This window comes from Arachis ipaensis, chromosome B6 (genome assembly GCF_059453495.1).
Source record: "Arachis ipaensis isolate K30076 ecotype BB chromosome B6, ASM5945349v1, whole genome shotgun sequence".
Lineage (NCBI taxonomy): Eukaryota > Viridiplantae > Streptophyta > Magnoliopsida > Fabales > Fabaceae > Arachis > Arachis ipaensis.
The window spans coordinates 147,467,054-147,480,620 of NC_142441.1; the positions used below are offsets into that span (position 1 = coordinate 147,467,054).

Below are 13,567 nucleotides of genomic sequence, written 5' to 3' on the forward strand. Positions count from 1 at the left end.
CTCCTCATCTTCTGTTTTTTTTCTTATTCATCTTTTTCTTTTTGTTTTACCTTCTCAAATTTTTTCTTGTTTTACTCTCTTAACAAGAATAAAAACAAAAAAAAATCAAACAAAGAAGAAGAAGAAACACTTTAGATATTTTAAAATTCAAAGCAAATTTGATGAGAGTTGATTTGCAAGTCAAACCACCTTAATTTTCAATTGTATTAAAATTTATTCAGTAATATTACATTATTAGTAAATATTGTTATTTTGGATCCGTATTTGACGACAATCATTTATACTTATATTTATAAAATTTTATATATAAAAATATATAGTTTGTATTTATATTTATAAGAATTTGTACATATAAATCAATACAGTTTATACTCACATTTTTTAAAATTTACATATAAAAATTAACAAAATTTATTTATTAAAAATAATTTAATATTTATACTAATTAAACAATGACCAAAAATATTAAAAATTATTGGCTTTAAAAATTTCTTTTAATCAATTAAATATGAAAATTAGAAGTTTCAAGTAAAAAAAAAAAGAATTAATAATTTAATTTTTTTCCTTCTTGTTCCAAATTAAAGAAAAGAATTAAACTGTCTAGAGAATTCTAATTCTCACCTTTACGGCTTTACAAACACAGTTGTTCTGAACGAGAAATTGAGAATTGAAATCCTAATTAGAAAGAGTGACTGGTTGAGTGGTTGGTAGCTAGCTAGTTTCTTTCCAACAGGTAGTGGCGATAGGTCTCATTTAGACTCAGGTCCTACACACCACTCGGCGTGATGCCGTGAATTTAGGGGTAAAAGGAAAATCTTGGAGCACTTGCCGTAATCCCAAAAGCAACGCAAAAATGGAGGGGCAGCAATGGTGGAGGCTCAGGTTCTCCTTCAGGAACGCAACCATAGTGGTGTGCTTCATTAACGTAATCACTGCACTCTTCTTGCTCCATGGATTCCTCACTTCTTCCTACACCCGCAACAAACTCTCCTCACCTAATTCCAACCCAGGCTAGTTTCTCTTTCTTAAATTCGGTTGTCTTGTGGAATATTGTAGCGTTTTGAATTCGATTGGATCGTAGTTATTGCTTAATTTTGTCGAATGTTCCTTAGGTTTAATTTCTTGACCAAATGGATATTGCATAATTTCCATATTCTTATGAATTTGACATTTTCTTTTAAATAGTTACGGATATTTTTTTCTTTTTCTTTTTTAATTTGAGTTTTTTTTTCCCGATTTCGGGCTCTACTTTTATCTTAATTCTTAAATGATTTGAGAATTTTATATTTGGTGTTTATAACTCGGTTGATTGACGAATGGTCCAATGGCAAATTTGGAATACGAACTTTATTGGAAAAGTGTTGCCGTTCTATTATCTGGTTGCTGTCCGCGATATGATGTGAGTTTCGATCAATAATTCATCTCAATTGATAATATTTGAACATTCAAAATAAGAACAAGATCTTACAGAGAAAAAATAGAGAGTTTTAATATGTAGTTTTCAGTACCGTGTATGATACGTTGTTCAAAGAGGGTTGCTCCATTTTCCTCTTATCAGCTATGAGGGTTGCATTGTAGCCTTGTAGGTCATCCTGGACAATAGCGTTGTACAAAAGGTGTGACTTACAAAATTTGTAATTAGACTCTTATTATGGTGGTTGGAAATACAATTTACCACTTCATTCTATATGCAAGCCAGACCTCTCTCCTAACCTTTGCTTTATTTTCTTCTCAAATTCCGGAAATGAATCTTTTTCAGCTAATCCAAGTCTTATGAATCAGTGTTACGTATTAAGTTTATTCCACATATTGTTGACTGCCTTGCGATGGCCAAAAAATTTTAAATTTATTTGCATCTTCTACATCCATTGGATACACTTATCAGGAATAAAGTACGGGAAATTACTATAGTTAGGCTTTAAAAATGGTACAGCCAAAAACTTGGTTAGCCTGTGTAGACTTGTCTTATCAATCCATTTAAAATTATAAGATGTGGTACATGCTGTAATTTTATTTATTTATTTTTTTCTGGTGTGAGCATACTGCAATTTAATTTTATGGTTGTCCTGTTTTATACTTATACTTAGCAGACTTGTTATTAAACATAGTTGTTGTCATGAATCAAAATGTCTCAAAATCTTTAGCTATTTGATATGAATGGTGGAAATGCTCCCTCAAACAATCCCTTTAATTGTGGATGTAGAGTCCACATCCACATTCTTGCAATGAAGTTGTATGAGCCCTGTGTAATAATTGGCAGAAGGATACTCGGACTGGAATAAAAATTGGCAGAAATACCAAGGGAGTTTTACTATTTCTCAAGCATGGAAAATTTTGGCATCTTATATTGTACGTTGACTCTAATTATGAAATGCTCATATAATTTTCACCTATAAATTGCAGCTCAATTGAGTTATATTAAGGAATCTGAGGAGATTCGTCTTGCTATGTTACCGTTGGAGTTGATAAAGAGAGTGAGTTTCAAATTGGTTTTGTTTATTTATCGTGTTGCTTGCTAAATAGTATTTTCTGAGCATAACTTGTTCCCAGGATGTCCAAAGTAGGAATGTTATTTGACAATAATTATTTTCCTAACACATTTGATTTCTAGAACAAACATTATACTTCATTTTTTGTTAAATATTTATCCTTTAGCGAGAACATTGTCAACCTTAAAGGGGTCATTTTTCAAGTCATTCAAGAAGCACTTTCCTTATAGTTGTTTCTCAGGGTACTGGACTTTATTAAGCAACTTGCCATATCTGTATTTCTTCAGCCATATTTTTCAGGGTTTCGCTTCATTGCTGAGAGGATGTGAATTTGAAAGGAGGAATGTAATACTGTCCCATAGCATGACGCTATATTGTCATTCTACTGCCTCATGAAAAACTAAACCTGTATTTTTCTCCTGGACAAAGTCTGGTCACTGGAAGAGAAAATTGTGGAGTTGTAGTTCTGCAGCTTGTCATGTGAAATCCTCATTGATGTTAATCAGATACTCAGATCTCCAATTTGTCCCTTTTTATCCGAATCTAGATTGAAATGTCAAACTTTATCCATAATTACGTGTGGCCATGGGGTATTTCAAGATAAGTGTTATAATTAACTTTTTCAACATGGCTACAAGTTCACACACAAGAATCCCCATCCACTTAAGCTTTTTCATTTTTGCATTTTGCAGTTTGGATTTTACCATTAAAAATTGGCAGTACTAATGCTTTCATGTTTTAGTTATAACTTAAAATTTACTTTAAAAAATTAGCAAATAAGATTTATTAAACTTTTGAGTGGGCCAATATTTGTTACTCAATACTTCAAAAGAGTCATTTGACTTCCTTTGAGCGGCTGATAACGGGTCAGAAATGTTTTATTCAATGACCGGAGGTTCGGTTATGCTGAATTTTTACACGAATGATTTCTCTGTGACTGTGAATGTCTTCCTTCATAGGTGAGAGAGATTGAACAGGATGTATACACTGAATCAGAAACAGCCCAGAAGAAAGACTCGAAGCAGACTGCTGCAGTTGATCTGTCTAAAAGGTTAAAAGATATCCGTTCCTTAAATGACGCTGCCAGCCTGAAAGGTATCTCTCTTTTCTCCTTGTAAATTTACTTTGATTTTTACTTTATTATATGTGCACATGTTCAAAGATCGAACTCCGAATATGTGATGCTCATCACTTCTCTGTTGTCAGAAAAATATAAATTGAGTTGAAGTGTATCCATGGAGTCTTTATTTCATTGTATTTGGATCATCATTACCAACATGACATATGCATGAGGGTCTTTTATTGATTCAGTAAAGCTTATACGGTTAGGAATAATAAATTCCTTGTAGGCTTATACATATTTACTGTTAAACAAATGATCAGTTACTCGGTTTCTACAATTTAGTGCATTCTTTTTCTTTTGACATGGACTTGGCTAGACATGCATCTTCTGCCAGAAATATTTTGAATCTTTTACTCTATAAATCCCAACAGTTTTTTCTCATTTGCATATTACTCCAAACCTCTGAGGCTCTAAAGTCCCATTTCGTAACAGTCTTAGGATACAAAACATGGAGATATTGAGACAATAGAGATGAAAAAAATCTGTCCCTATTGCTCCCATGTTTTCAGTGATCAGAGAATACAAAGACACATCTTGGAACAAAAATATTTTTGTTTCTCCTTCTCAAGTTTTACAGTCTCCAAATGCAGCCTGAGCTTCAGCGTGCTTGCTGTGCTGGCTCTGTTACAAAGACAGCCAATGGTGCCTTTGTTATCATTCCAAAATGCTGATTTCATTTATATGTCTTCACTCTAGCTGATTGCCTATTGAACCAACAAACTTGTACCTACAATTCAAGACATGCACCATTCTGATTGCTAGTTTTTGTAGTTGTGCTCTCTATTTATTTTCAATATGATCAAACCAAAAGTAGACCTATCATTTCCTGAATTGTCATGATTTAGTTGTTACAAATCTATTATCCAAATAGGAGGGTAACCCTGAAATCAGCCTCTCCTTTCGTGGTGCTAAGGATATATACTTTATTGAACCTCCTTTTTCTTTCAACATTCTTCTTTTGTCTTTTTATTTTTTTGTGTAATGCTAATATGAACAAAGTAACGCCAACTTTGATATCTATTTATATGTCTTAATGTAACACCAACTTTATCAACGAACTTCATTATTAGTGGTCAGATATGGCCATAACTTACATTATATGTTTCACGGATGCAGTAATTTCTTCATTAAAGTACTCGTTTTTCTATTTCAACTGGTAAGCCGTTCATTTAATGAAGTATTGTTGGTTCTGCCTTCCTGTGCGAAGCCTGGTACTTTCACTAGTGCTAATATAAACAAAGCTTAAATTGTTTTTTCACACTATGCACATTGGTCTGCTGGCATTTCTTCTATAAAATACCTATTTATCCATTTTTGAGCTGCGGAACACCACAAGTACCAGGATCCGTGGGCTTCTGATACCAGTTGATAGGAACTGAGATCTAACAGAATTAGGGATTTTATTGGTGAACTAGGGTTTGTGAATCACAATCCCCTTATTGAAGTATACGGTTGGAACTAATCAACTTTGGAGAGAATTTCCCTCTCCTATAACAAACTGAACAGATTTGTCTCTAACTGACTGAAAACTAACTAATCCCTAGTATTTATAGGCAGCAGATAGGCCTAGCCGTACTGCTCCTAAACCTGCTAAACTAGCTTAAAAGGAACAAACAACTTGTTTCTATCAGTTTGAATAAAGATTTACACTTTCCAATGGTTTGATTTCCTTTTTATATTTGCAATTATCAGCTTTGGAGGAATGGCGTAGAAGAAAGATGGAGAGGGCCAGACAAAGACAAATGGAGAAAAACGGAACAACCTCCTCTCAAGCGTGAGAACTTTATGACTTATAGTACAGGATTTAGCTCCTTTAAAGTGACAACATTGGAAAGGGGAGAAAGTGAGCTCTTATTATATGCGAGTCCAACTAACTTGATTCGAAGTTGATCAGAGACTCATTTTCTCCCTTTAACAAGATGATCACTTTATGAGAATCCAATCCAATAGTACAAATGAAGGTTAACATGTTTACTAAAATGTGACAAATAGTAATGATTAGTGCACACACTGTATAGCAACAATCATAAGCCGGTGCTGAGTATTATCATTATAGCTGACTTCTGTTGTAAATGCTATTTCCTCTAAGACACAGTTTGGTTGTGCATTGCTTGATACCCTATGGTTCATCATCTACTTTTTACATTGTTGTTCGTGTTTAACGGAGATACCATATGATTCCATGTGATCATGTTTACTCCGTGCCTGAAATGAAGCAAAAGCCATAGTTGCCAAGATTTAAAGTGCAATACATGCTGATTTTTTTTTTATTGGAATAGGTTTTTATAAAACTGACCTTCGAATTAGAAATTTATATAATGTAAGATCACATTTATAAAATTTCATGTTATCTAAAATCATTTGGTATACGGTTTCATATAGATCGAAATTGACTGTAGTGTCAGGTTTAAAATATACATGGATATGAATTCTAAGAGTATTAGTGTAATTTGTTTTCAAACTTTACAACTAGCTATTGTTTTATAAGTATTTATGCTATAAATCCTTTTTAGAACAGCAAATAAGTCGTTTTATATAAGGTAAGATATATTTTCTGTTAGGCATTCCACAGTCAATATAAAAACTTAGTCGAATTTTCATTGCATGGAACAAAGATGTTATTGCGCCAAAGCTAGGTCGTTATCCGAAAGTAAGGTGCTGTATGGCTCGCGTACATTGTCAAATGAACAAGAGTCGCTGTATCGGTGCCCGAATGTAGTGTTAAATGAGCAAGAGTTTCTGCGTTTTCCTGAACAGATGAGAATAAATAAGCTAGTTCACAAAGAAAAAAGTAAAGGTAAACGTCAGAGTGACAGAAGGTTGAGATTTGTGACATGGAACATAGGCACTTTATCAGAAAAATCCATGGAAGTGGTGGATACCATGACGAGGAGGAAGATTAACATCATGTGCCTACAAGAAACAAAATAAGTCGGTGCGAAGGTTAGGGAGTTGGATACTTTCGGATTCAAATTTTGGTATACAGAAAAGGTGAAGAATAGGAATTGGGTAGGTATTATCGTGGATAAGCAGTGGAAGAAGGACGTAGTGGATGTCAAGAAGGTGGGAGATTGGATCATCTCTATCAAACTTGTAGTGGAAGGAGGTACTTTTCATGTGATTAGCACCTATGCACCGCAAGTGAGTTTGGACAAGCAACACAAGATAAAGTTTTGGGAGGATCTAGAGAGTTTGCTCCAAGACATACCTTCAGGAGATAACAAGACATACCTTCAGGAGATAAGATTTTCTTAGGAGGAGATTTAAATGGCCATGTTGGAAGAAAAGTAAATGGGTATGAAAGTATTCACGGAGGCCATGATTTTCGGGTGGTCAATACCGAGGATAAAAACTATTTTAAACTTTTCCTCAACATTTGACTTTCTCATCGCAAATACATGTTTTAAAAAAAGAGACAAATATCTTATAACTTATAGGAGTGGACGACACTCTCTCAAATCGACTTCTTGTTGACGAGAGTCAACTGATAAACCACAATTTTATAGTTTATTTTGGATTTAAATAAGTGGATTTTATCAATTTATCTTGTATTTATTCACTGGAATAGCATGGTCTTGCGAATTTCTCCTAATTGTGCTTAATAATTAAAAACATGCTTTTTGTGCTTTAAAATCGCTAAATTTAATTCACTTAAATTCTATTCGATGCATTGATGTGTTTGTTGAGTAATTTCAAACTTAGAAGGCCACGATGGTTTGAAGAAGTGAAGAAAAAACATGCAAATCCATAGGCCTTACTATTGGGTTCGCTCTTGTAATTATCATGTCGTGGTTAGTGACACGAGAGTTGTTGATGTCCAATATTAATTGGTGATTTAGAGTTGTTAGTTGTTCTTGTTTCCATTGACGAGTAAGACCTATGAATTAAGACTAACTATGCCTATTTGACTTTCTCCCAATGTTGGAGATGACGAAATGTGATTAACTCTAGGTAATTGCCATGTTTGTGGTCAATGACTTGGTTAGGAAGCCTTGAGTCTCAATCCTTGCCAGGAGTGTCTTTTAGCATTTATCTTCCTTTAGTCATTAGCTTTACATTCTTGCAATTTAATTTCTTGTCTTTTTATCTTCAAATCCCTTAATCTCGTAACCAATAATACGCACATCTCACTGTAATTTCTTTGAGAGATGACCGGAGATCTAATACTCTCAGTTTTTATTGGTTTACATTTGTGACAAATAAATTGAACTTTGATTCGGGTCATTTATTGGTTTGGAACTATACTTGCAACCTGATTCTTTCTGAGAAATTTCTAAACCGACGTTTGGCCTATGTCAAGTTTTTGGCGCCGTTGCTTGAGAATTACAATGTGTGCTTGTTATTGGTTAGTTCATATGTGAATATTGTGAATACCTTGTTTTTTATTTTTTGCTTGCTTTTGATAGTTTAGGAGTTTGTTTTCTTTGTTTCTTATTAGCCTTCATTTTTATTTTCTCTTTTTACCATGAATTCTCACCCGTTTAGCTGAGTCTGGTTACAACTATGTTGCAAGAAATGAAAACTTCAATGATGGATTGCATTATGGATCAGGAATTCAATTGAGTGAAGAGCCGCATGCTTATAGAAGACCTTCATGGCAACAACATTGTCTGTGACGCTTTGAGTAGGATCACCAAGGGAATGGACTGCAGAAGCTTCACTCCCGTTCAGATTGGATGACCGCTGACCCGGCGTTTCATCTGAAGCAGAGGAGGCTAATGACAACTGACCTGGCGTTAGTCATTTACAGCCTGCCATGGAATGAATCATCAGAAGTTGGAGTAGATGGTGAGAAAAGTTGATCCAGAAGGAAGAAGCATCTTCGAAGCCTCAACCATTCTCTCATGACTGTTTTCACATCTATCTAGTAACGGTTTATTTATTTATCTGTTTTATGCATTTTTCACATCAACTATCATATTTTCTATCTGCTTGACTAAGATCTACAAGGTAGCCATTACTTGTTCAAACCAACAATCTCCGTGGGATCGACCCTCACTCACCTGAGGTATTACTTGGACGACCTGGTGCACTTGCCGGTCAATCTGTGCGAATATTGCGGAGTCAATTTCGTGCACCAAGTTTTTGGCGGGGATTGTTCGAGTTTGACAAACTACCAGATTATCTTGTTGCTTAGATTAGTTACTTTTTACTGTTTTGTTTTGTGTCTTTTGTTTTCTTTTCAAAAATTTTTCAAAACCTTTCCTTTTCTTTATTAATCTTTGTCTTTTGTGTGAGTTTTTTGTTCTTGTTCTTGTTAAAAATTCGAACTTTCTTGTTTTATTTTTCCAAAAATAAAAAATAAAAAATTGTGTCTTTTTGTTCAAGTCTAGTGTCAATTTTTAAGTTTGGTATCCCTTGTGTGTTTATGTTTTCTTAAAATTTTTGAAATTGTCCTTGAGTGTTATAGTGTGAAATTTATAACCCACAAACTAACTGGCAAGTGCACCGGGTCGTACCAAGTAGTACCTCAGGTGAATGAGAGTCGATCCCACGAGGATTGATGGATCAAGCAACAATGGTTAAGTGATTGGCTTAGTCAGACAAACAGAAAATAGTGTTTTGGTATTCAAAAGCATTAAACAGTAATTCAGAAATTAAAACAATAAGCAGTAAATTGATGAGAATAATATATGGAAAAACAGTTAAGGCTTCAGAGATATCTATTTTTCGGATTGACTTTTCTGACTAACTATTTTAATCATGCAAGATTCAATTCATGGCAAACTATATATGACTAAGCTCTAATTCCTTAGACCTTCTTAGTCTACTCTAACTTTCATCAACCGCCAATTCCTTGTCACTTAATTCCAATTAGAGGATGAAGTTCAATTCTAATTTATGTGCCACATAAACTCTAATTAACCAAATATAAAAGGATTATATGTCACGTATCCCATTAAGTCCAGATAATTAGAAGTCTAGGAGAAATTGTTTTCAAGCTGTTGTTCAAGTAAAGAGCTTTTCCAAGTTATACAAGAACTCAATTAGAACAAGGGTCATACTTCCGTTCCACCCAAATTCATAAGATAAAGAACGAAAATAATTCTTGAATTATAAATCAGTACATGAATTAAAATAGAAAAATAAAAGTATCAATCCATACAATAGACAGAGCTCCTAACCTTAACATTGGAGGTTTAGTTGCTCATGGTTCAGAGAGAAAATAAGGATTCTGAAAAACTGTAAATTGCGGAATGAGGTAGAAGAGAAGAGATGAGCCTGAAGGGCTGATTCTTTTCTCTTTTATATCTAATCCTAATTAATGTAAAATATATTTTCTAAAAATTAAATAATATTTTTCCTAATTATAAATAAAATAAAAATTAAATCAAAATTAATTAATTTCAGCGCAGCTTTGTATGAGTGCTTGGGGACCACTTGGGGCATTCGGATCCACGCTGAACTTGGAAATTTCCAAGTTCAGCGTGGAGGAGGCAGCATCGTTTTGCTTGTTTCCCTTTGAGTCCACGCTCAACTTGGCTTTTTCCAAGTTCAACGTGGGATGTGGCGTGTGCTTCCCTGGGAGCTTTCAAGTTCCACGCTGAACTTGGCAGGGGCCAAGTTCAACGTGGAGGAGGCAGAGGTTGCTGGAGAAGAAGTATGCACTATTATATATCATTGGAAAGCCCTGAAAGTTAGTTTCCAACGCCGCTGGAATCACGTCAATTGGACCTCTATAGCTCAAGTTATTTCTGTTTGAGTGCAGGAAGTCAGGAATGACATCATCATTCGCTTTCTCCCTTTTCTGCTGCAAAAGTCTGTCAAATCCATCCAAATGCTACCTGAAATAAATAGAATTGTGCACAACTCAAAGTAGCATCCATAGTGGCTAAAAGATATTTAAATTTTGATTAAACTTGGCAATTCAAGTGCAAATTCACAAGGAAAAGATAGATAAGATACTCACGCATCATGTTCTTCTTGGTATTCAAGTTGTTCTTGTTTTTTTTTTCTTGTTTTGATCTTAAAATTTTTAAGTTTGGTGTCTTTTAGTTGTTTTTCTTTCTAATTTTCGAAAAACTAGTGTCTTTGATCTAAAAATTTTAAGTTTCGTGTCTTTTAGTTGTTTTTCTCTTTCTTAATTAATTCAAAAAAAATAAAAAATATTTCTTTTATCTTTATTCAAATTTTCAAAAAACTTACCTTCTTTTCTTATCTTGATTTAAAAATTTTAAGTTTGGTGTTTTCTTGTTAGTAAAGATCAAATTTTAAATTTCAAATCTTATCTTTTGAAATCTTTTCTTTTAATTTGATTCTTTCCTATCTTATCTTTCTTTTAAAATTTTAAAATTCAAAACTTTTTCAAATCTTTATCTTATCTTTGGTTTATCTTTCTTTAAATTTCAAATCATTATCTTATCTTATCTTAATTTTAAATTTCAAATTCAAATCTTCACCATATCTTATCTTTTCAACTTATTTTCAAATCTTTATTTTATCTTCTTTCAATTTCAAAATTCAAAATAAAATTTTTTTCAAATCTCCTATCTCATCTTATTTTCAAATCTTTCTTAATTAGTTACTTGTTCTCTCTTTCCTTTTTTTCAAAAACTTCCTAACTAATTTCTCTCTCTTCTATTTTCAAAAACTTCTTACCTCTTTCTCTTTCTTCTTTTTCAAAAATCACACGAAATTTTTAAATCTTTTTAATTCAATTAATTAAAAATAAAAAATATTTTAATTCTAGTTTCCCTTCTTACTTTTTAATATCCAAATTCTCCTACGTTTCTTCACCATGAATCCAAATGGGAATGAACAGTTCAGAAGAATTTTAGGGTCCTATACGGCCCCCACTCCTGACTTCTGTGGGAGAAGTATCAGTATACCCCCATTAGAGCAATTAATTTTGAGTTAAACCCTCAGCTCATTACTCTAGTGCAGCAAAACTGTCAATACTCTGGACTTTCACAGGAAGAACCTACTGAGTTCCTGGCAAATTTTTTACAAATTGCTGACACAATATACACTAAGGGAGTGGATCGGGATGTCTACAGACTGCTACTCTTTTCCTTTGCTGTAAGAGATCAAGCAAAGAGGTGGTTAAATAACCAACCCAAATCCAGCTTGAAAACATAGAAGCAGCTAGTAGACAAGTTTCTGAATCAATACTTTCCCCTAAGGAAGTTGACCCAGTTAACGCTGGACATCCAAGGCTTCAAGCAAGAGAATAATGAATCTCTTCATGATGCCTGGGAGAGGCATAGAAAAATATTACGAAAATTCCCCACTAAAATATTTTCAGAATGGGTGCAATTAGACATCTTCTATTACGGCCTAACAGACATGGCTAGGATGTCTCTAGAACACTTTGCTGGTGGTTCTATACATATGAGAAAAATAATTGACGAGGCTCACGAACTTATCGAGACAGTTGCCACGAACCAGCATCTGTACTCGGTTGATGAGACTTCCATAAACGGAGAGGTTAAAGCAATATCTACTGAATCTAAGTCTCCAAAATAAAATGGCCCATTGACTCAGCAGCTACACGCCCTTGCACAGCAGTTGCTGGAATTGCAAGAGACTTTGCGAGAAACTCAGACTTCTAACAAGAATGTAGAAGCACAGCTGAGTCAAACTAGGCAGCAATTATCTAAGTAGATAAAAGAAGAGTGTCAGGCTATTCAACTGAGGAGTGAAAAAATATTAAACACCCAACCTCAGAATAACAGGAGACTAGGGGAAGAAAAGCTGACAGAACGTAACCAGACTACAATCCAAGACACCTCTGAGTGCATTGAACGCACAGAGAGGAATGTCATTGGCGTTCATTGCCAAGAAAGGGGCAGCACCCCTAATGTTAAACGCCCAAAAGGGGACATTATTCCTGGTGTTGAATGCCAGGAAGGGGGTAGTACCTCTGGTGTTGAACGCCCAAAAGAGGACAGTATTCCTGGCGTTGAACTCCAGGAAAGGGGTAACAAGGGCGCTGAACGTCCAAACAGGGATGATCAGACACATACAAGTGTTGATAAGACCCCTCCTAAGCAGGCCAATAAACCCTCTTCTAATTCTATAGGTATTCAACCTACATCAACTAAAGTTGATGAGTACAGGGCCAAGATGTCATATCCTCAGAAGTTTCGCGAAGCAAAAAAAGATAAACAGTTTGCCCACTTTGCAGATTATCTCAAGACACTTGAGATCAAGATACCTTTTGTAGAGGCTCTTGAGTAGATACCTTCTTATGCCAAGTTCATGAAAGATATCTTAAGTCATAAGAAGGATTGGAGAGAGGCAGAAACAGTCCTCCTCATTGAAGAATGCAGTGCAGTAATCCAAAAAATCTTACCAGAGAAACTCAAAGATCTTGGGAGCTTTATGATACCTTGCACCCTAGGGGATGCCTGTACAAAGACAGCCCTATGTGATCTTGGAGCAAGTATTAACTTAATACCTGCATCATTAATACAGAGACTCTGTTTAACTCACGAAGTTAAACCAATCCGTATATGTGTTCAACTTGCTGATGGTTCTATTAAACTTCCATCAGGCGTGATTGAGGATATGATTGTTAAGGTTGGACCCTTTGCTTTTTCCACAAATTTTGTGGTGCTGAAAATGGACGAGCACAAGAGTACAATCCTCATTCTAGGAAAACCTTTCCTAGCTACAGGATGGACCCTCATTGACAGTCAGAAAGGGGAAGTAACCCTAAGGGTCAATGAAGATGAGTTTGTGCTAAATGCTATCAAAGCCATGCAGCATCCAGATACTCCAGAGGAGTACATGAGTATTCATATCATTGATTCCCTGGTGGAAGAAGTGAACATGGTTGAGAGACTCGAAGAAGAATTGAACGGCATCTTTTATGATGCTCAGCCTGAACTAGAGGAGCCAGAGGAAATAAAGGAGCCTGTGAAAACTCCTAAGGAAGAGGATAAGCCTCCTAAACTCGAGCTCAAGCCATTACCATCATCCTTGAAATATTCATTTCTTAGAGATAGGGATA

General features: G+C 34.8%; 1 protein-coding gene across 1 annotated transcript; it reads left to right on the plus strand.

The window, feature by feature from the left end:
* The first annotated feature begins 598 nt into the window (after nucleotides 1-598).
* On the plus strand, nucleotides 599-5,727 carry LOC107605425 (uncharacterized). The gene is made up of 4 exons (XM_016307303.3): nucleotides 599-1,010; nucleotides 2,404-2,474; nucleotides 3,449-3,584; nucleotides 5,305-5,727. The coding sequence occupies exons 1-4, from the start codon at nucleotides 854-856 to the stop codon at nucleotides 5,388-5,390; spliced, it is 450 nt and encodes a 149-aa protein (XP_016162789.1). The 5' UTR covers nucleotides 599-853; the 3' UTR covers nucleotides 5,391-5,727.
* Nucleotides 5,728-13,567: the final 7,840 nt, after the last annotated feature.